Source organism: Dasypus novemcinctus, chromosome X (assembly GCF_030445035.2).
Source record: "Dasypus novemcinctus isolate mDasNov1 chromosome X, mDasNov1.1.hap2, whole genome shotgun sequence".
Lineage (NCBI taxonomy): Eukaryota > Metazoa > Chordata > Mammalia > Cingulata > Dasypodidae > Dasypus > Dasypus novemcinctus.
The window spans coordinates 43665606-43689785 of record NC_080704.1 but is presented as its reverse complement, the minus strand read 5'-3'; the positions used below and the strand labels follow the sequence as shown (position 1 = coordinate 43689785).

The window sequence follows — 24180 nt, the reverse complement described above, 5'->3', positions numbered from 1 at the left end:
GAAGGTTCAATTTAGTATTAAATGTTGTTTTGTGATAATATTAAAATTATATATAGTATGATGATGAGCAGGAAAGAACAAAACTTTCTTCAAAATACTAAGAATGCAGAACTATCTTCAAAATGGCTAGAAAAGCCTGTCTTTTGAGCTAAAACCTATCATGCATAACCATCAAATCTTCCAATTTGGTTCATGTATCACAACCAAGAAAGAACTACATAAAGTTTTAGTAAATTGGCTAAATTTTCTATTAGTTTCAAATGCCCCTTCCCCCTCTTACAAGGAGACCTTGTTTCCACTGTTGCAATTTAAGATAATAATATCTGCCAGAGTTGTTGTATAAATTAAATGAGATAATTCATTGAAATTTCCTAGTATAATACATGTCATAGGCACTCAATGTGTGATATTTTTATTCCCTATGTAGATTCAGTTGCTGCATTTAACTGAGGAGATAGGCCAAATAGAAAGAAGAAAAAGCTTTACTCTAGCCTTTTTTGTCTTCCTCCTCATTAATATCCACGTAAAAGCCCCCTCCCGCATCTTCAAAAGACTTGTGGGAAGGTAAGTTTTCCCTGTGTTAGGGTGATGTCCAGTTTCTAAGAGCAAGCAGTTAAAACCACACACTATTTTCTTATTTGCTTCGATTAAATATCTATTATGGTTTAATATAAGAAAGAGAACCCCCTCTGGGCATTTTAGGCAAAAAGTGATTTAATGCAGGGAATTGTGTACTCACAAAATTGTTGGAAGGGCTAGAGCAATGGAAGTCGGGAATTCTGGATTAAAGGTCAAAGGGCACCACAGCTTCAATCCAGATGTCAGTAACTACTCCTGACACTAAGAGGTTGGGGAACTGTTGCTGTTGTGGCTATCACCACTGCCAATGCTATATCATCCTTATGCCACAAAGCTGGTGAATAGATAGTGAGCACAGTATCGCACCACTACCAACACTCACATCCACTGAAGCCTATTTTCTCTCTACTGTAGAAAAGTTGAATGACTTCTCTTTCACCTTCCAAATCTCTAAAAAATGCCTCTCTATTTGCAGTACAATCCATAACCTAGGGGTGAAGGTCTGTAAGAACTATAGATTTCGTTCATCCAGCCTCTGAAAAATAGGGAATCAGAGACACAGCACATGCTGGAATGGGTATGTATTAGGTCCAGGCTTACAGTCCTGAGGCCGTGAATGTAACCAAATCAAGGCATCATCAGGTGATGCTTTCTCCTCAAAGGCTAGCACATGAAGTCATCTGCTGGTCTCTCCCTTCTCTTCTGGGTTTTGTTGCTTTGGCTTCTGGCTTTCTCTCTCCTGGGTTCCATTGATTTCAGTGTCTTGCTCTTGTGGCATTCTCTCTCTGCTCCTGTGGCTTTTTCTCTGTGCTTCTGTGGGTTTCTCTCTTTTTCTGCGGCTTTTCTCTCTGCCATTCTCTCTCAATTCATCCTATTTATAAAGGACTCCAGTAAAAGGATTAAGACCCACCCTGGGTCATGACCTATTGAAATAATCTAATTCAAAGGTCCCACCTGCAATAGGTTCACACCCACAGGAATGGGTTAGCTCTAAGGACACGATTTTTTGGAGTCCTTCCACTTTCCAAACTGTCACATCTACCATGCCTCCTTGCTCTTTCTGGTGCACACCTCTGGCTTGTTCTGTCCCATCTAATTTTTTTTTTAACTTAATTATTCAAGCGGAGAGGGAAAGATAGGGGAAGATTATCCCCTTGCTTTCTCAAAAATAGTTTTATCACCTATATTTATATGTCCAAAAAACTTATTGTTTAGTCAATAGAATGAAGTTAATTTCATTGTGTGAATGCATCACAATTGGATTAATCACTTCCTGCTGCTGGATATTTAAAATTATTCCTATCTTTTGCAATTCCAAATTATTTTGTAGTCACCTTCTATGTGAATAAGTCTTTGTCCATGTTTTAAAATCTTTCCTAGGGTAGAGGAGACCTTAGGGGGATAGCTGGGTTAAAGGGTTTGCATATTTTAAAGTTTTTCACATATTACTGCAACTTTTTTTTAATAGAAAGGGTGTATCAATTCCCATTTCCCAGAATAATACCTAAAAGTGATTATTTTATCACCCTTTCAGCAGCAACAGTATTCTAATTTTATTTTCAATTTGATAACATGGATTTATAAAATGATGTTTTGATGCTTTTATGTTCTTTAATTTTGGGTTTGAACAATCAGTTTTTCATAGTTTTATTCCATTTGTGTCTTCATTTCTTTACTGATGTGGCTGTTGGGATGTTATAATTCTCTTTTGAACTTAGATAAGCTTTAGTGGTTTAACAGGGAAGGTGTCATGGAGATGATAATTGATAGAAGGCATTTGATAAGCAGTGTTGAAGGGAAAAGGCATTGCATGTAGAGGGAAGAGCATGGTGCAATGGCCCAGAAACTCAGAAGTTAATGGAGTATTTGGAGAGCAAGTCTTGCTGGAGAGAAAAAGGAGGGTGGCTTGTGGCCAGATTGTACCTTAAATGTGTTATTAAGGGCCTTGGATTTAACACTGTAGACTTGGGTAACCCCAAAAGATGTTTACACAGGTGAATGATGTAACTTGTGTTATATAAAACTAACTCCCAAAGTAACTTGAGCTGGTTTTTGCCATGTCTGGCAGTTTGTAATAATGGCGGAGAGAGAGATTATGATAAAAGGCCCATGGTTTCATTTGCAATGGTTTTACTAAGACTGTTGACCTGAACTAGGACAAGGCACTTAAAATAGAGACTTTGGGATGGATTTGAGAACCATTTCTGAGGTAGATTTGAAAGATTTGGGGTATAGATAAGATGTGGGAATTGAGATAGATGGAAGAATAAAATTATGCCTGGGGTTTTCCTTGTGGTAGACTGGCTGGAAGGTGATGTTCTTTGCTGAGGTGGGAAACAGTAGAGGCAGCGCAGATTTGGTGGGGGAGAAAAGAAATCTGGTTTTGAACAGGTTGAGTGTGAGTGTGGAGATAACCAGAAAAGCTCAAAATTCTGACGTGGTTTTTAGGAGGTTTAAGCCTGGAAATAATGGATTTGTTACCTGTACACGGGAGATGATTTGAGTCAAGTATGTATGTGTGATGGCCCAGAAGATGTTCCAAGAGTGGAACCTTGGTGAAACACTTATGTCCAAATGCTTGGCTGATGAGTGGCTGTAGAGAAAAGACTGTTTAGAAAGGAGAAAGAGAACCAGGAAGAAGTTGTCATTTGGAAGCCAGGGCAGAAGAGAACTTCATGGACTGCTCGGGTGATCATTCATATTAAATCCTATAGACAAGTCAAATGGGATGACAATTCATATATATATACAATTTCAGGGTTGGTGAAAGGAAAATTGATTTAAAAATAGAAAATGGTTTGGGTAATAGAAACTGCAAATGAAGACCACATTTTCTAGAAATTTGTAAAGGAAAAAGTGAGATGGGTGAGTAAGTTGAGAGTCAAGGGAAGAGTTTTTAGGTTGGGGAAATTTGAATTGTTTGTCTGTAGGCTGAGGGGAAAGGTGAGTGGGAACAAAACATAAGCTCATTATAAGATGTTTCACATGGTGTAGCCTGGAGGTTTCCTCTCTACTATTTTTCATATGATGACTTTGTTGAAATTCTAGTTTAACGAAAGCTCATCGTAGGAGTTCCATGTGTGCAGGTGAAGGGAGAATTGGAGAAAACTCAAAACTCAGGGTATAGAAACTCTGGTTCTGATCTCAGACAGTTGTTTCTGCACTCGTTTGTATGCAGTCCATTTAGATGTATAACAAGGCTTTGGGGTGTGAAGACTTGTAGTAGTGGGGAATAGATTATATAATGTTGAAATACTACAACCTGCTATTTTTAGCCTTGAATGTTTGTTCAATATGTTTTTGTCAAAAATTTAAAAGTAATGATAAGCTCAACGAAGAAACCATGAAAAGCATATAAAATAGGGGGAAATTTCTACTCATTAATTCTGTGACCTCAATACCTAGCTTTATCATTTTTTTCTTCCAGTGCCTTCCCTGGATCTTTCTTCTCTCTCTTCCTATTTTAAATAATGAAGTATTTCAGCTATGAGAAAAGTAACCACCACCTAGAGTCAACCGATATTAACATTTTCCACACTTGCTTCTGATCTTTTTTTTTTCCTAAGAAAGAAAAGGTGAAGGGCTCCTTTGTATGTATGTATTTCTGATTCCCTTCCCTGTCCTCCCTTCCCAAAGGAAAGTACTACTCTGAAGCCAAAAACACTACTATGAAGTCGTGTATTGCTTTCCAATCCATTATGTTATGATTTTACTACATATCCATAGAAAACATACAGTATCGTTTTCTGCATTTTCAAAGTTTACATAATTGATATCATACTACATTTATTATTATGTAACTTGCTTTATTCACTTTACATTGTGTTTTTAAGATTTGACCTTGTTTCACATAGATCTAGTGAACTATTTTAACTTTTACAGCTTTCTATCATTTGAATATAACAATATTTATGTGTCCATTTTTTTCTAGCAATGATTTCATAGAATTGTTCATCACCCCCCGCTGCTGAGTTGGTTCCTTTGTCTGTCTGCTTGCTATGTCTACGCATTGTCTGCCTTTTGTTTCTGCTCATCGTGTCTGCTCATTGTGTCTGCTTGTCTGTTCATTGTATCCATTCATTATCTGCTTGTCTTCTTTTTAGGAGGCTCTGGGAACCAAACCCGGTACCTCTCATGTGGGAGGTAGGCACCCAACTGCTTGAGCCACATCCACTCCGCTAGTAGAATTTTTTGACTACTAATGGCACTGCTGCAATGAACATCCTAGCACAGCTCCCTATGCACTATGCAGGAATTCTCAAGGCACATAACTAGAAGTGGAGTGGCTGATTTGAAGACTAGTCTCCAATTCAAAGCACAAGTTCTCTCAAAAGTAATTTTACCAGTTACATTCCCACCAGCAGTTCCTGAATGTTCCTGGATCGTGACATCCTCGCCAGTTTACTTTTTGTCAATCTGATGAGTGTGAATTAGTATCTTGTTTTTATGATACATATGGCCCTGATTACTAGTGAAGTTGAATATTCTTTCATATTAATATTTTGTGAGGTTTACTTCAAATTCAGGCTGCTATTTATCCATAAAGTACCTATTCATTTTTGTCACTTTTTTCTCTTGGACTATTTTCTTTGTATATTCTGGATTGTAATTCTGTGTTATATACATTGAAAATATTTTCTCCCAGTCTGAGTCTTCTCTTTAAACTTTGTGTGTTTTTTATTATACAGAAGTTTTACATTTTTTCTTTATTAGAGCAGTTGTGGGTTTGCATAACAATCATGCATAAAATATAGGATTCCTAATACCACCCTATTATTAACACCTTGCATTTGTGTGGAATATTTGTTACACATATGAAAGCACATTATAATTGTACTATTAACTATAGTTCATGGGGAAGCAGATGTGACTCAAGTGATTGGGCTCCTGCCTACCATACGGGAGGTCTGTGGTTCGGTTCTTGGTGCCTCCTAAAGAAGAGAGCAAACTGGCACAACAAGATAACACAATAGGATAGACAAGAAGAAAAACATAATGAAAGACACAACGAAGCAGGGAGCAGAGGTTTCAGGTACTTCCTAAAAAGGATGAGCAGGATGGCCAGCTAGTGCAACGGGCAGGAGTGGCAAGCTGACATGACAAGATGATGCAACAAGAGACACAAGAGGAAAACATAACAAGAGACACAACAAAGCAGGGAAGGGAGGTGGCTTACATGATTAGGTGCCTCCCTCCCACATTGGAGGTCCTGGGTTCTGTTCCTGCTGCCTCCTAAAAAAAAAAAGAAACAACTGTAGTCCATGATTTAACTTAGGTTTCACTGTGTGTGTGCATGTAGTGTAGTTCCATGAATTTTTTTAAAAAAATTATTCTGTTGCCATATATACAACCTAAAATGTCCCCTTTTAATCACATTCAGATATATATTTCAGTGTTGCTAATTACATTCACAATGTTGTGCTATAATCACTACCATCCATTCCCAAAACATTCCTATCATTCCAAATAGGAACCCTGCGTATTTTAAGCCTTGACTTCTTATTCCCTATCTTTACCGTTGTCCCCTGGTAATCTATGTTCTGGATTCTGACTCTATGAGTTTGCTTATTCTAATTATTTCTTATCAGTGAGGTCATACAATATTTGTCCATTTGTGTCTGGCTTATTTCACTCAACATGATTTCTTCAAGGTTCATCCATGGTGTCCTATGTATCAGGCAGAAGTTTTACATTTTAACATAGTGAAATGTATAGATAGTTTCCTTTATGGGTTATGTTTGTAAATTTTGTTTAAATGGTGTTTTCCTACCTCACGTTCATGAAGTTATTCTGTGTTTTTCTCAAAGTTTTTGCTTCCACATTTAGGTCATTAATCTCTCTGGAATTGACTTTTCTATTTGATGTGACAGGACTCTAATTTAGCATTTTTCCTTTTTATGAATATCTAAAAATCTCTGCATATTTAATTGCCCTTTTACTCTCACTGATTTGTAATCCCACCTTTTCATATTCTATGTCTAATATATGTGTGAGTCTCTTTCTGGGCTTGTTTTCTGTGTGTCAATATTCTGTGTTTGTGTGTGTCTTCTGTATGTGTATATATATAGTTTCACACTGTACATAGTTTGTATTATCTGCTCCCATCTCACTTAATAGGAATTCATACACACGTCTCCATTTTAAACTTGGTTAGTGGCTCTATAATAACTTGTTTGACATAAGATCATTTGTTTGCTCATTCCCCTATTGTCAGACATTTAAACATGGGTGTACCAGTAACATGGGGCTCTGCACCCTTGGTGCACCTGTCTCTCTAGTAGGAGGGGGACATCTCACATTGTCTCTGGATGGGGAGCCAGGTATAAGACTAGATTCTTTCTGGTAAAGCATGGAGGCTGGGGTGACTTGAGGGAAGAAGAATGAGCTCATGATATGAGACAGTTCTCTTTATGCTTAGAAATGTGCCATATGGAATTGGAGATTCCCATAACTCCTAGCGGATATTTATTTGTTTCTCCCTACTCCCTTGTTTTTCACTTGCTGAGTCTGTTTGTCTTCCTTGTTTCTTTAGGAGACACCAGGAGCCAAACCCAGGACCTCCAATGTGGGAGGGAGGTACCTAATCACTTGAGCCACCTCTGCTCCCTGCTTTGTTGTGTTTCTAAGGTTTTTCCTCCCCGCACCTCTTGTTGCGTCATCTTGTTGCATCAGCTTGCCATGCCTGCCAGTCACGTCAGCTCTGTGTCTTCTTTAGGAGGCACTGGGAATAGCTGCTCCTTGCTTTCTTGAGTCTGTCATTATGTTTTTATTCTTGTGTCTCTTTTTGTGTCAGCTTGCTGCATCTTCCTGTCACACCAGCTGGCTGTCTTCTTTAGAAGGCACTGGGATCTGAACCAGTGACCTCCCATGTGGTAGGCGGGAGTCCAGTCGCCTGAGCCACATCTGCATCCCTAAACATTATTTTTAATGACCATGTTATTATGTTCAGTGAATGTGCTGTGGTTTATTTAACCATGATTTTGAATATTTGTATTTTTTTTGTAGTCTTTTGATGTTATCAGTGACATTGCAAAGAAACTTTGGCGTGTAAATTTTTTCCATGTTTAGTATTATTTCCTTGGGATGGATTCCCAAAACTCAACTAACTGGATCAAGGGGTTTAAACACAGGCTTTTGATTCATGTTGCTAAATTCCTTTCTTGAGGAGTAACACTCATTTTCCTGTTCACTTTTTGATATGGACTAATGAGTAGTTTGTGATTTTGTACCTGCCTGGGGACTAGAGACTAGGTGGGGAAACATGGAGTAAAGAACACAGAATCAACCTTTTCTGGTTGGGGAGTCCTTCCCAAACTAACATGGTCCAGTCTACATTAGTTCCCCAATTCCAGGTCCCATAATCTATATCTCCCATCCAAAATACAAGTGGAACAGGGTCCATTACTCGATTGCTCATTCTTTACAGGGTTTTGAATAACCTCATAGATTAGAGTGTCTAGTGGAAAGGCACAGAGTAGAGTGTGCCCGTTATAGTTGCAGGTTATTGTGGGTAAATGATGTGTAACCAGGATGGTGATACCCCAGGAGTCAGTGATCAGATTAGGAAGTCTAAAGGGAAAGGTCTCTGAATTCAAGATTATCATACAGCTTCAATGGTTAAGGACTGACCACTCACTAGAATTCAATATTTAATATTCTCAAAGTGATTCAGTCCTAACTTCCAAATGAGTTGAAAATTAAAAAGAATAGATATAGACTTTCTCTCTGCGGCTGTGGTTTTAAGGGTAACAAGACTTGTCAAGAAATTTTATTGTATCCATGCTTTGGTGAGAAGTTCTGACTAAACATTCAGGCTCTTTGTTTCACCTTCATGTCCTACAAATACACCAAAGGGGCTTTGCATTTCTTTTGTCATTAAGAGAAGACATTTGATCTATCTGCCTCATCCTCCACCCAAATTCACTTCATAAGATGTATCAGTTCTCAGATACCAAAAAAAAAAAAACAACAACACCCAGTTCTACTGGGTTTTCTTTGACTGCTGGAGAAATTGTGGGCTGTGTCTGAGTCACACACATTTTACTGCGTCTCTCTGGCATAAGATTCATGTACATTGGCGTCTTCTCAGAGTGAATTTGACTCTCTCTGTACTCTGATTCCAGAATTTCGGTTGGCACATGGTGATTCCAAAACCATTTGAGGTTCATTTTGATTGGCTCTGGCAATCTTGGCCCAGCCAGGTTCACTCTGAGAGGTCTCCTGTCCCCTACTGAATGGCCACAGAAGCTTTTGCTCTTGGATCTGCGTTCTAATAGCCCGTCTTGCATGGACTGTGCCAAAGCAGCGCTTAGAAATAATGCATCCATACCATGTGGCTTTTCTTGCTGCAGTTTCTGTTCTTTTTTATTGTAGGCTCGGGAGACTCACCGCTAGAAGATGATGAAGTCGGGTATTCACACACTAGATATAAAGGTGAATGCTTTGCTTATATGCTAATCGGGATCCGCTGGAGAACTTTCCTTTTTTTTTTTGCCCTGCAGAGAAAACTGTAATAAAGTGACCAGATGACATGTTTTTGTTCTAATTACTTGTTCAGAAAAAAAAAGTATTTTAAAAATAAATACACATATGCTCCTGTTAATGAAAAGAAAGAAAACAAAAAGCATTTGGAAATCTCTAAAGTGCTGTCCTTCAGCACCCTAATGGTCATTTTATTCTCATAGGTTTCTTTACTATCTTTACTTCTGCAAAGCCAAGCTCTAGTTGATGAAAGCGAAAATCAAGCCACGAGTTCTGCCTAATTCATACATTACAGCCAGAATCATCCAGAGTAAACCGTACAAGGTCAGATCTGGACCCAGTGCTGTTAATGTACTGAGATGAATGGGGAATGAGAAAACTTGATTTTCATAAGCTCATTTCATCGGGCTCTTTCTGGGCCCAGCTTGGCTCCTGAAATGATGAGTAAAGTGTGTTGCCCACTGAATCTTTAATGATTAAGAACTTCATTTCTACACATTTCCAACAATCCATCCCCCCAGCAGGTATACAAAGCCTAATTAAGAACCTTCTATGTAGGCTCAGGTAAGTCTGTCCATAAATATTTGTATTGTTGAGCCATTTCTCAGAAGCTTAGGGAGCGCTGGGTGAAGTGAAGGTAAATTTAGATGCTCTCTCTTTGAATCTGGTTCCTATTACAGTAGAGGAATAATCTGAAGAAAATTGGTTAATGAAGTTCCATTGTAACGTTTTGCCCAGGTAAATTTGTCCACATTATGGCAAAAGGACGCTGCCCTGCTCTGTTGTGATATGGTTGAGTTACAGGAGAATCGGGGTAGTTGTCTTCCCACACAAGGTAACAAGCTTTCTAATATAATGCCTGGTGCCTATGACTTCTTGTGTTTCCCACCATCTTTTTCATTCACTTGTGACCTGTGAGTACACGTACTCATTCTTGTCTACCTCAGGAATTAACTGATTGGGCAAAGCACAAACTTGTGAGTTAGATGTTTGGAGGTAATGAGGTGTTCTGATTCATAAAACTTCTTAATTGATTAGAGTTTTAAAAAATCTCTTTCTTTTGAGTCCCTTGTTGAAAAATCTTCCTGAAATCTGCGTGTGCACATGTACAGTAGGAACTGTCTAGTGCCCTCAGTTGTTCTAAGTGTCCAGCATGACACCCCAGCCTTGTAAATGCAAGGCAACTTACACTGGTAGATGGCCAAAAAGGTGCCTGCCCTAGGGCCCACCCAGAATGTTTAAGAATACATCCTTTTTTTTTTTAACAAATTGTTTTCATTGTCTGTTTTCTAAATTTAAAACTTAGGGGCAAACTGTTGTCACCTGAGAGTTTAGCTCTAGAACCTCAGGGCCCTGCACAGTGTCTGGCACAGAGTAGACACTCAGTAAATGTTTTTTAATTGAATTAAATTAAATTAGAAGAAGAAAGAAAATTAAATTTAACCAGCATTTATTGCAGACCCAATATGTGGCAAGCATTGCTTTTGATACTTTTACTTAGAATGCTGCCAAATAGTCACACCAAGGGGGAAGGCTTGTAAAGAGATCCTGTATACGGATGAAAGAATCAAGGATCAGAGAGTGTGAGTGACTTGGACAGAATCACACAGCTAGCTAAGTTAGACTTGGGTCTGACTTCTGGGTATTTTAATTCATGTTCAGGGTTTACTGGTTGCTCCACATGAGTCTGCTACACGACACTGCCTACCCAAGAAACTCCAATTAATGGAAATATTTACTACATTAGCTTAGGGGGACAAAAAAGAAAATCTTTCCTGAATAATTGATTTAGATTTGTCCCTGAGTAAACTGTGTCTTAACAAAAGCAGCAGAAGAACTTCCTGTTTCTAAACCTCTTCATTAAATATTTTGGTAATTCACTTTAACTCTGGTGCTTGCATGCACTTCAAATTCAAGTCACTCACTGACATTTTAATTACCATCACTACAGGGCTGTTAAATTGTCAGAATTTCTTCCAAAGATTTGTCTTGGGAAGGAATCCAAAAGACATTTCTGCGTGAGCTAATGAAAACAAGATTCTTCCACATGTTGACAATAGCACAGCTTTTGGGTATGTAGCCAGCACTGCTAGGAGGATTTGAACATCCAGAATATGGGGCAAAATCAGCTAATTGCATGTTGCTTTGAAATACATGAATTTATGATTTTATACACAAACACATGCAGGTCATACCTGCGACTTTTAAGTATTTGTGCTTGGTACATCCATGGAGGTGAAAACAATAGTGTGTGCTAAGAATTGTGGGTATGCTGCCCTAGATGTCTTTGCCCCTCCTAAACTCATTCTGAAGTCCAGAAGTTGGAGGATGTAATATCAACATATGAGTGGAAAACAAACACAGAATTTGGACGCTTCCAGCTTGTGCTTCAGTAGAATTGTGATATGGACTTAGAATGCAAAAAGGATTTGCCTTCAGCTAGAAGAACCCTAAGAAACTGCCCAAAGTTATTCAGAAGAAGGAGTAAGGAGATGGGTATGGGTGTAACATGGTTATGGATGTGGAGAGAAAAGAGATAGAGTTTGAATTAGAAAACTTCAAAGCTAGATGGGACTTTGAAAATCTTTTAATCCACTCCCATTTTTTATAGATGAGCAATCTGGCCCCTCAGTAAATTTAGTGGATTGTCTAGGGTACTAGGAAGTGATAGAGTTAGAATGTGTGCCCAAAACTCTTGACTCTGACCAATATTGTTTCCATCATGCTTTACTGGCTCACAACATTTTTCATTATCTCCTCTAGGTTGCACATATTCACTTCCATCTCATCACCCTCTCCCCAACTCCAATGGACATTTAATTTTCATTCTCCACAGCAGGCCCAGCTCTCAGTCAAGGATTCCACAGTTTGGCCAGTGTGATAGTGGAAAAAGAGACAGTAAAGGGGACCTAATTGGCAAGAGAAGAGAATGGCTAGAGATGGGGAAGCTCAGAAGCATTTCAGTCTAGAAGGGGAAGAAGGGGGATAAGGGGAGGTAAGAAGAAGTGAGGTAGTAGGGAGGTTATGGAGAAAGGGGGCTAAGATGATAAAGAGGCAAAGAAACAGATGACTTTGTAAGATCTGACACCATGAAAGTCCTCTGCCAAACTGGAAAAACGCTTCCTTAAGACTGAAAACAGCGAATGCATTTTGGAGTTTCCTTGTAGATGATCTTTCCTATTACATTGGGAAAAGCAGGCAGAAAGAGATGGGGGGAGAGAGAAACCTACTTCTTGTCTAGGAGCCACAGAAGCGAATAGGTCCCAACTCTCACTTTATTTGAGTACTAAGTGCCTATGGCTCTTTCCAGAATTTATCTTAAGGCCTTTTGATTATAAAAGAAAGTGAGGGATATATCCATGGCTTGGCAGTGCTAAGTAAACATATTCCGAAGCTTCTCACTCACCTGTGACTCTGGAATATCCTACATTTATGGTTGATCAGGAGCCATTGCTAAATAAAGAACTAAAGCATTTAAAATTAGCTCAGACATTCTTTTACACCTTGAAGCAAATAAGAGAGATACATATACTGTTCTGTACCTTACGTCAGAGTCTAGATTTTTCTCGTTTGAAAATTTTACTATATTCAGACTATTATGTGCAAACCCTTAGAGGAAGGAAATTTTGTTGAAGGAAGTCTGTAAGACTAGTTTGACTTCCTTCAAATGTATATCTACATGCCTCATTTAATGAGCTCTAGGTTAAGTACTCAGGACATCACTTCTACCCGGGAAGTCCAGGGAATGCTTCTTGAGTCCTGACTTTAGGACCACTCACAGCTATCTGCAGTGATATGATTTTGAATGTATTAGCCAAATTAACCTTGAAAGCACAAAAGTAGAAAGCAGCCTATGCATAAGACCTGCCCAAGATCCTTGGGCAGAGAATTCCTAACTAGAACAGGGGCTGGTTCTACATCCTGGCCACATGATGGCGCACTTACCCCACTCACTAACAGCTCGGGTGCTGGAGGGAGGGGTGGTGATGAGCCAGGCAGCCTTACGGAAGTGGCTGCGATTTCCAGAATTGAGAGCCCTACAGGCTTGAAGGAGCTCCTCACTGGTCTCCACTGATCCTGGGAAATCGGTGCACCAGCCACTGCAGGTGCCTCCCCATCGAGGAGCTAGTCCTGTTCTTAATATTTTTATGGCTCTCAGAGAACACCTTCTAAAACTAGGGCAAAGATTCTGATTTATTACGGTCATTATAGCTGTGCTCTGGGCAACAAGAGAAGAAATTAAAAGGCCCTGGAGGCTTGCCATTTGAAGAGAGTGTCATTCCCGTGATCTTACCTAAATGAGGCGTAACTGGGAGCATCTGAAAAGGGGTTCGCTTCCCTCTGGGGAACAATTGTTCTATGACTTTAAGCCAAAATGATATCCTGTGGTGAAAACCTGGAAATTGTAACTTCAGTCACATTAAGGAACAACAGAATTAAGAACTTTCGCAGAGAACATGTGCACAGATCTGAGATCTGGAGACACTCCAAATTAACCAATTATTGCCCCCTCCCACTGGCTGTTCCAAGGGCTGGGGTTGGAGCCCATAATGATATCAATTGACTTCAAGAGACTTATGTGTATATTTAAGGAATATACTGAAATGAACAAGCATTTATTGGGCATTTCACATGTGCCAAGCACTGTGCTAGGTGCTTTATATGCATCATTTTTTTAGTTCTTATAAAAGAACTATGTCACAGGTATAGGTATTGACTCAGAGAGGCTAAGTACATGTCCAAGATTACACAGCGAGAAGGAACTGGATCCATATTCAGATATGTCTGACCCCTAGACCCATGGTCATAATGATCCCACCCAAATGCACATTAAAAAGGCATGGGACACTATTTGGAGGTCCAACATTTGCAATGTAGCCAGTCAGGGACCTCGAGTGTGAGGAGACACATTCTCTGAAGGTGTCCCTTCCAATCTCTTCCCTCTCTTGTTTCTGCTACCTGCAGACACTCCGTGGTGCTCCCCCATCAAGGTGAAGTATGGGGATGTGTACTGTAGGGCCCCTCAAGGAGGATACTACAAAACAGCCCTGGGAACCAGGTGTGACATCCGCTGCCGGAAGGGCTACGAGTTACATGGCTCTTCCCAGCTCATCTGCCAGTCCAACAGACGATGGTCCCACAAGGTCATCTGCAAACGTGAGTTGCCCAGTCCTGTTTGGGGACCTTAGGGCCAATGTTCTTTTGCTCCAGGGCTTATTTTTCCTCTCCATATACCACCTTATTATTATTTTATTCAATTTTTTCTTTATTAGAAAGGTGGGTTTATAGAACAATCATGCATAAACTACAGGATTCCCCTATGCCACCCTATTATTAACACCTTGCCTTGGTGTGGAACATTTGTAACAATTTACTGAATGTGTCATTATCTTTGATGAGAAAAACTCCCATTGTGAGTGGAAGCCAGAGAAGAGTTTTGAAGACTTGGTGGGGTCAACATGGCATTTCTCAGAGAGAGGGGTATGATCAGGTATTTGGGAAAGGGAGGGAGAGAACAGAGATTTGTTTTGCAAGCACCTTATGCGTGCTCACCTAGTGCTGGACACTGCAGAGGTGCTGGAGATCTAGAAACAAAGAAGACACATGCAGGCCCTGTAGTCAAGGATTCCACAGAAGAGCATCAGAGACAGAGGGGAAGAGGTGTAACCTGGGAAATAAGTACAATCCTGGTACTGAGCCAAGGATTCAGGGTGGCAGAGGAAAATGGGACAAATGTGCCTGTCCCCAAGGGGTGGGGTTTGGGAGGCAGGGTCAGAGTCTGGGAAGTGCTTAATCCCTGAAAGGGAGTGTGTGTTGGGGAGGAAGATTAGAAGAACATTTCAGGGACAGAGTTTTAGCTTCATGAAAAGTTGTCCTATTTGGGAAACTGCAAGTGGTACAGCTTTGTTGAAACACATTTCAGATGCCATTGCTCTTAAATACAGGCACTATGAATTGAGCACTTGTTGTGTGCCAAGTACTTTACATAAATCCAATTGTTGCAGCCCTGCTGTTGAAATCGGTGCCATTATTTTATTTTAACTTCACTGATAGAGAAGCTGAGGCCCAGGGATGCAGATTGGGTGGCTGCTTTTTCCTCATTCTCCCTGGATCCCCTTTTACCAGTTCTGTGTATCCATCCCCCAGCTTCTGAGTGCTTTGCTCTTTTTTTTTTTTTAAGATTTTATTTTATTTATTTATCCCCCCCCTCATTGTTTGTGCTCGCTGTCTGCTCTCTCTGTCCATTTGCTGTGGGCTCTCTGTGTCTGTTCGTCTTCCCTTTAGGAGGCAGTAGGAACTAACCCTGGGATCTCCCATGTGGTAGAGAGGCATCATTCGTTTGAGCCACCTCAGCTCCCTGCTTTGTTTTCTCTCTTATTGTGTTTCCTTGTTGTGTCATCTTGCTGTGTCAGCTTGTTGTATTGTCTTCTCCAGGAGGCACCAGGAACTGAAATCAGGATCTCCCATATGGTAGGCAGGAGATCAGTCACTTAAGCCACATCTGTTTCCCATGAGTGCTTTGCTCTTAATGACTTGAACCTTCAACCTTCTTCAGAGGCATAAGAAGCTCTGCTCCTTTAGAGGACTGCTCTTTCTGTTCTTACAGAGAGGATCCCGCCCCCCCCCCCCAACCTGTAGCTGCCCAAAGACTGATAAAGGAGTATGAAAGCCAGGCTCCCTTAAGGCCCGGAGGTAGGACAAACTCTGAGGTGTCATTCATGTTCTAGAGCTCCCCTGTGGGATCAGACTTTGTCTGAGCTCATGCCTTGTTTGACTTCCCTCCCTTCCAGTCCTGCTTCCCCCAACCCTCCCTGGTTTCCCCAGGGAGCACTTTCTTACTGGAAAACCTGCACACAAGCCTTTATCTCAGGGTCTGTTTCTGAGGCACCCAAACTAAAACAGTAGGCTAGCTGGGCTGTCAACCCAAGCTATCCTGACATGACACCTTGTATTTCTTCTACTATGGCATTCAACCACCCGCTGTTTCTCTAATTCCATCTATTATATTTAAATGAACCTTTTACCCCATACTTTCAGAGTTTCTGGACATTAAGGACAGATCTCTGGACAAAAACACTAAGAAAAGCTGACGGGTTTTCTCTTTTTTCAGAAAAACGATGTCCTACCCTTGCTATGCCAGCCAACGGAGGGTTTAAGTGCATAGATGGTGCCTACTTTAACTCCCGATGTGAGTATTATTGCTCACCAGGATACACATTGAAAGGGGAGCGCACTGTCACGTGTATGGACAACAAGGCCTGGAGTGGCAGACCAGCCTCCTGTGTGGGTAAGGAAACACCACAGCCCTCAGGAAAGCTCTGTGCTTTGGGAGCAGCAGGGGGTTTCCACACTGTGGATGTTAAAGGGAGCATCAATATCCCCCTTATAAAGCACAAGCGCCCAGTTAGTTCTCTGGCTCAAGCCCTCAACTTAACTGCAGTCTCTATCCTCTAGCTGACTTCATAGCTGATGGCTTCCACCTGACTTTGGTTTCTTTCTTGGCCAGCTATTGAGGCAGATACAGGCTGGCAGAGGCAGCTTGCTGCTTTCATTGAGAGGCCCATCCCATAGCATTGAGCAGTTACTGACATTTGCAGGGACTGTCTAGCAGAGAGCCTCCGTGTGTCTTTCAGCTGAACCGATTTCATTCCTTTATTGTTGGCTTTGGTGGTCAGCACTCAGTTTGTTGTTCAGTCGGATCTCATAGTGTGGTCCCAGGCTTAGAAACTCAGGGGACGGGGCCCGGCAATCTGTGTTTTCACAAGCCTTCCAGGGGATTCTGATGCAGACTAGATAGTTTCAGATTTAGGAGGAGCTTGAGTACTGTTCTACTCAAAATATTGCCCTTGGTCCAGCAGCATCCGTAACTTGGGGAAACTTGTTGGAAATGTAGAGTGTCGGGTCCGACCCCAGACTTGGCAAATCAAAATCTACACTTGTGGGAAGCAGATTTAGATCAAGGGGTTGAGCACCTGATTCCCACGTATGAGGTCCTGGGTTAGATCCCTAAATAAAAACAAAAACCACGCTTGAATAAGATCCCTAGGGCATTAGAATGCACATGAAAAATAGAGGCACACTGCACTAGGGCAATCATTTTCAACCCTGGTTGCCATTTGAATTATTCAGAATCTCTGGGGCACTGGCATTTTTTTTAGAAGCTTCCCCAAGTGGTTGAGAACCTCAGTCCCGGAGATGCATTTATTCATAGACTGTAAGAGTTTCCAGGGCCCTTAGCAAGCATTCGAGTCTAATCCGCCGTTCTACAGATGAGGTTGAGAGGTGAGTTGACTTCCCCTAGGTTGCAAAAAGCCAAGCCGGGGACTCTGTTTCCAAGCTCTCAGGCCTTATGTCCCTGATGCCAGGGGCAGCTCTGGCACTAAGATACTAAGGCCATGGGAGCCTGGCTTCTTCCTTGCTTGAATCTGCCCATCCTCCAGAGAACCGTTTGGCTCAGTCTCCTAATCTAACAACTCCTTCCTGACTGCTCAGTGTCTGGGGTGGTCACTTTGAGGGTAAGACTGAAATCTGGGGGTAGACTGCAGCAACTCCTCTGGAGCCAGTTCCAGGGTTGTCTTCATGGCGGCACAACTGCTCACTGTCTTTCCTGGCATCCTCAGCCATTCTGACTCTACAGTTATTTGGCAAATGAGCCACAGCCCAAGGGACCTTATCCAAAGGGTTGACCCAATCATGTCTGTATCAGAGACACAGCCTAGACCAGACCTTATAGCCATTTGGCAAGAGCAATATGTTGTTGAGTACCAACAGAATATTTGGCAAGGCAGCCTTTTTCAGGGAGGTTTTAGCTTATTCTGAATTGTTGCAGTTCCCATTGTAAAGAATACTGCGGAGCAATCCTGGTCAACAGGTGCAGGTAGAATGGCACCGAGGTTGTGAACTCCGGACATGCTCCACTTGACGACATGATCTAAGGCTAGATGTTCAGATTAGAAGACCACCTCACAGATGTTGCTTTCAGTGTCTTCCCTGAGACTTGGTGTGTGCAAGCTAGTGCTTTAAAACAAGCAAACAAAAATTGAATCGTTACTCTCTCACTTTGGAAGGGGCGGACGTGATGATGGGAGAAGAGGAGAGGCTTGAAAATCTTTCTGCTAAGCAAGCTTTGGCAAAGAGTACTCTAGGGATTGCATTGTTCAGATGTTCAGATTGTATGTAACAATGAAAAGAAAATGCTGATTGTCCTCAAAATGCAACCAATACGTCATAAGCCTGACCAGATGGTCCTGGAACCCTTCCAGAGGAAGAGAGAAGGAACCAAGAAATGAAGCCCAATTTCTAGGGATTTATCTTACAGTTTGCCAGAGCAGGTTCAGGCAAATGGACCTCAATATCTGAAGGAAGGGGAATTATGCATGTAACTAGGTAGGGGTGGAAAATGGGTGAGGGAGCCATACCAGAGCTTAGAGTACCCAGGAAAGAGAGGGAAATGGACAAAAGAAGCAAGCGATTCTTTCTTTGATTTTTAGTGACAGATGAACAGGACTGTCTTCCCAGTAAATTTAACTACAGAAGTGTCATTTAATCTTTTCACTTTTAAATGTATTGAGTTTAATAAATTTGTTTGTGTTTGGAGGGGGAGGGCTTCCTTGGGCATAACTCAGCCTATTTTAGGAGCTGACACATGGTGGATGAGTATTTCTCAGATTTCCATGCAACTTTAAACATTGTGTCTTGGCTGGAGTTGTGCTGAGTGCTGAGTTGTCCCATAGGGAAGAGAGAAGTCTGGTCATTTTTGTGGTCTGGCTAAGCTGAAATTGCCACAAGTTAAAATTAATTCTCTTATGCAAACCACACTCTGGCAAGGAACTCAAACTCATGGTTATTTCAGAAACAGAGGTAGATACAAGTAAGTCAATGTAGGACAAATAAAAAGTGTTGCAAATTACAGGAGGATAAAGTATTTAGAGCTACACTCTCTATTGATACAGAAAAATAAACCTTATGTTTTAGCTTCCTCATTACTAAAGCAAATACCATGCAATGGGTTGGCTTAAACAATAGGAATTTATCAACTCACAGTTTTAAGACTAGAAGAAGTCCAAAATCAAGGCATCATCAAGGTGATGCTTTCTTCCCAAAGACTGGGCATTCTGGGTGTTGATACTTTGTCTTTGGCTCCCCTGTCACATGTCAATGCACATGGCAGCCTCTCCTGGCCTCTCACTTCTCTTCTGGGTTCTATTGACTCTCAGCTTCTAGCTGCTCCCTCTGTGTCTTTCTCTTCCCATGACCTTCCCTATTAGACCGTCAGTGATAGGATTAAGACCCATCCTGGGCCACACTTCATCTGAAGTAACCTACTGAAGAAGTCCTATTTACAAGGGGTCACACCCACAGGAATGGACGAAGTTTAAGAATGTGTTTTTCTGGACTACATAGCTCTAAACTGTCTTACCTTAGAATGTAGCAACTATTATTTCCAGAGAATATTTTTTTTTCTTTCTTTCTGCTTTTAGTTCTTCTTTGGCAATGTGGGCATATGAACCATGAGTAGTTGGGCTTGCAACCATTCCTCATCTTGAAGCCAGATTTTGATCTCTGCTTTAGACCAACACTTTTTCCTAGGCCGAAAGAGGAAGGAAATAAAATAAAGATACATACAAAACCATGGAGAAGGAAAGCCCAGCAAATGTCTTCTCACATGCAGAGAGTACCAACTGACTTGGTTTTTGGAAATTGCTCTCTGCTTGTTTTATGTTTCCTCAGAGTGGAATAGATGGAGATTTACATGCTCATTGATGGCACACTTTTTTTGCTTCACAACTGTCTGGTAGAAAGCTGGGTTTTCCCAACTACTCATAGTAAAATTTACCTGTGCAGCATTGCATGATTTTCAGAGATTCATTCAAAGATACAAACATCAAATTAGGCTAAGAATAAGTACACTCTTGTAGATGACTTTAAGCAATACTACAGGTTTTTTTCTGGATTGACAAATATATATTCTTTTACAGGCTTTCAGGAAGCTAGTTTCAGCTTTAAAAGAACTTCATGGATTGAGATACTGATCCACTTTTTTTTCCTTTGCTGTTTTTATTTATGAGTTACAAAGATTATTTCCTTTTCCCCATTTTTAGAATTTCCTGTATTCCCCCATTCAATCTTGGCTGCTGCAACCAGACAGACAGAAAGTGCAAGGACTTTCTTTCTCTTGCATCTGTAGTGGAAACCTTAGCAGCAGACATTAACTGCTCAAGGTCTATCAGAGATGCGTACTGATCCACTTTTTACCCAGGATGATTTGTTAGTGCAAATTGAATGGGCAAACTTTTAGTGTCCCTGCCCAATATAACTTTAAATAATATAAAAAAATAAATCCTTCCCACATGCATATTTCTGGTTGAAGATGGTGACTTTTATTTGGGGATTTCATTGCTTCCCTTTTTGCCCCTTTTGTCCATTTTGGAAAGTTCTCTGAAATTTTAGGTGATGTGGTACTAAAGAAAAGGAACCACTTCCTAGAGCCATTAATGGGGATTACACTGTACCTTGGGGGGAGCAAACATTTGGGCAACCTTTCAGTGGCCAAGTTACCTCTGCCTCTGGCAGTTACTCACTTCATACCCCTCCCCCCCAAATGAACTCTTCCTTTCCTCATCACTGACCTCAAGGTAATTTATATTTGTATCAGTTACCTATCATTGCATAACAGACCACCTGAAACCTAGTGGAATAAATCAACTGTGTTCTTGCTCATGGTTCTTTGAGTTGGGAATTTGGGCAGTTCATCTCTCTTCCACATAGTAATGACTGATGTGACTGACTTGGGCTGGAGGATCCAGGATGGCTGCACTCACATGTCTGGCACGTCAGTTGGAGGGTGGCTATACCAGCTGGGACTTGGCTGGGTCTCTCTCTCTCTCTCTCACCTTTCATAATTTCTCATCCTCTGGGGCCTTTCTCTCCACATGATCTCTACAGTCAGATAGTCGAACTTCTTTAGATGGCAGCTGGCTTTCAAGGGAACAAAAACAGAAGGTGCCAGGCTCTTAAAGGGCTTAGGCTGGGAACTGGCACAGGGTCAATTTAATTGCATTCATTACATTGCCTTTCATTGCATTGCAAAGCACAAGGCTGGCCCAGATTCAAAGGGAGGGAAAATAGACTCCACCTCTTGAGAGGAAGAACAGCATGTGCATAAGAAGGTAGAAAAATGATAGGTGGCCATCTTTGCAGGGAAGTCACCACACTATTCATTGAAGAAATGATGCTTGGGCATCATAAAGGAAATATATCTTGGAAGATGGCACACAAGATGCTACATTAGGAATACTTTTAAAGAATGTGTGATTGCTTATATATCAGTTTTGGTACTATGAACAAGACAAAAATTTTAATGCTTTAAACTAGATAGAAGTTCCTTTCTCATACAAATTTGAGCTTAAGCAATCCAGGGCAGTGTTATAGACCCAAGCCCCTCACTTTTTGTTCTTCCACACTCAACTTGAAGCTTTCATCATGCAGTCCAAGAGAGCCACTCTACCTCCCTATCTCATCCACATTCAAGCCAAGATGTAGGAGGGAAGGGGAGGGCACACCGCTTTTATTTTTTGGATTGTTTTTAATAGCACAACCTGGAAATCGCACATATCACTTTCTCTCATAAACCATTGGTGGAAGCCATTACATGGGCACATCTAACTTCAAGGGAGGCCGGGAATTGTAGTCTTTATACTGGAAGACCAAAGGCCCAGATAAACTTCTTTTGCTAAAAAAGAATGGGGATCAGATAGCTGGTGAACAATCACTAGTCTCTGCCCCATTGGCTGTATAGATTGCAAGGAAGGTAGTGTGAAAGAAGACCAAGGGATGAAAGAGGAGAGAGAAGCAGCAGTTTAAAAATCAGTTTGGGTGGTGTTCTAGGAATGCAGAGAAGAAAGGGGCATTAAATGGGAATACAACTATTGGCCAGATGGAGCACTGTTAGCCTGAGGTGTCTGAGGAACTATGACAACTTTTTACTTGGGATAAGAATATCCATCATCTTACCTTAGAATGACGTGAGGAGAAAGGACCCTGCACCAGCTCAGACAGTGTCAGACACAAGTTATTGTCATGTTCTGAAGTACATATTAATCCTATCTCTAGAAGTCATCTTCAAACACAGAACTCTCTTGGAAAACGTGATTCAAGAAAACTTATAAGATGCAGTTAATTTCTAGCCTTAGTTAAAGGTGTTTTTTTTTTCCTTTGTTGGCTGTTGGCCAGGACATTTTTCTTTTGAGCCACTTCCTTATTTCCACCACTTACCTGGTTAGATGTGCTAAAGATTCCCAGGTAAGTATTTGCTTCTCCAATAAATTGTAGTCGATATAATTCAATGTATTTATTTCCTAAGTTTTATATGCAGAGTGAAAACTAGAGCATGGAGAAGGGAGACAGTTGGTCAGATGTCTCCCACTGAATGGGTGGGAGAGAGCAGAGGCCAGGATTTTCACTGAGAGTTTCAGGGTTTCTACACGACTGGCTCTGTGGGCTCTCTGACTCAACAGGGAATAGCAATTATGTTTCCATAGTAACTTCATTCGTTTCATTCATGGGAATTGATGATAACTTATAAAAAGCAGTAGTGGCTACGACTTTGTAATAACAAGCTTAGGTTTTCTGGAGCATCTGTTGAAGGACAGGCCAGCTGTTCTCTCTTCAGCTGAGAGAGAGGGCATGATGCTTGAGGATACAGTACAATCGAGTCCTGCTGCTGTTCTTTATGAGGAAACTGTGGCAGGCAACCACAAAAGAATGTGGGTACAAAGACTGGAGGCTTTTAGAATAACTTTAAGATATGTATCCATGGCTTAACATCCTAGACTATGTAGAAATTGCAGAAACAAGGAAAGGCTTTTCAGTCTATAAATGGGCATGAAAATGGTGCTTTGTCTATAGGGTCGTTGTGGAGATTAAATGAAAGGATGCAGGAAAACTTTTTATCATGGGCTGGGTACATAAGAAGGGTTCAGTATTAGCTATTATTTTTTAAGCAATTTATTTCTTCTTATTTATGGTTTGGGAGAGAGTTTTTCTGAAATTTAGGCCAGCTGGACATAAGCTAGCCTTGGGAGACTCCAAGACTTTTCAACCAGCTCATCTACTTTGGGGCGTGTTTGCTCAAGTTGGTACAGGAAAAAAAAACAGTGTGTCATCCAGATGTTTATTTTACATGACATGGAGACTGAGTATCTCTTTGCTACGATGGTGTGGCTCCAAGAAAACATGGAATACAGTCTAATTTTACAATGAAATCTGGGTCCTCTCCTCAGCTCCTCCCTTTCCACTTTCCATTTTAAAATAAATATACCTCCCGTAATGCAATTACCAGCTCTATTTGAACAGCTGCAGGCAGGCATTGTGTATTTCTTTTTCCGATGTACCCAAAGCTGCTGCATGCTCACCTGAATTATAAAAGCATGTCTTCTATCACTTAGCAGAGTAAAAAAAAAAATCCGGTTGTTTTTGAAAGCTTAGCAATTGAAAATAGACATCTTGAATGCATTTAGAGCATCTTCCATTTCATTTATATACTTTATTTCATTATTTCTAAGAAGCATTTTTTTACATTTTAATTTCCCTGAAATTGGATATATCTCACAATCAAGAGTGACTTAGATTCAATAAAATATGATAGTTATTCAATTTAGGATTAGTGTTTCAAGGCTATAAATTCATACTCCATTGAAATGTGATATAGACTGAAAATGAATTTGGATAGCTGCAGGCAGACTCATTTAACATATTATTCACAATTCCTTATCCTAAATAAAATGAACAATTATTGACAAGACTCCTGAGCAAGTATTTGAAACCTTTATGTGGTGCATTTAATCTCTCAAAAACGTTTATGATTCAGAATCAAATGATACCTAATTTTCATTCAAGTTGCAGTAGCATTTAAATAATTACCAGGTGATATGTAAATTAATGTAAAGCTGAATGTCATTAATCTGCTATGTCCTCTTTAAATGCATTCTCGGTATCTGTTCAAAATCATCATGTAGAATTTGCAAAAGTTCAAACTCCCACTTCTTGTGATTTCACTTTGGCTAGAATAAAGACAAAAGCTAACCCTGTGTAGAATTGACATCTCATTTATTTCGAACC

The 24180-nt window shown here is 40.6% G+C and overlaps 1 protein-coding gene and 1 non-coding gene across 3 annotated transcripts in view; one reads left to right on the top strand and one right to left on the bottom strand.

Annotated features, from left to right (window-relative positions):
- Positions 1 to 24180, top strand: part of SRPX (sushi repeat containing protein X-linked) — a 102344-nt gene that overhangs the window by 60678 nt on the left and 17486 nt on the right. The window contains exons 2-4 of one of the 2 annotated variants that reach the window (XM_058292258.2): positions 8953 to 9012; positions 14026 to 14217; positions 16172 to 16348. In XM_058292258.2, the coding sequence (XP_058148241.1) occupies positions 8953 to 9012; positions 14026 to 14217; positions 16172 to 16348 (429 nt within the window). The remainder of the gene's footprint in view (positions 1 to 8952; positions 9013 to 14025; positions 14218 to 16171; positions 16349 to 24180) is intronic. The other variant, XM_058292259.2, reaches the window with a different exon arrangement.
- LOC111763946 (small nucleolar RNA SNORA31) lies at positions 20167 to 20299 on the bottom strand. Its single transcript, XR_002796669.1, has one exon. It is a non-coding gene; the product is annotated as a small nucleolar RNA SNORA31 (small nucleolar RNA).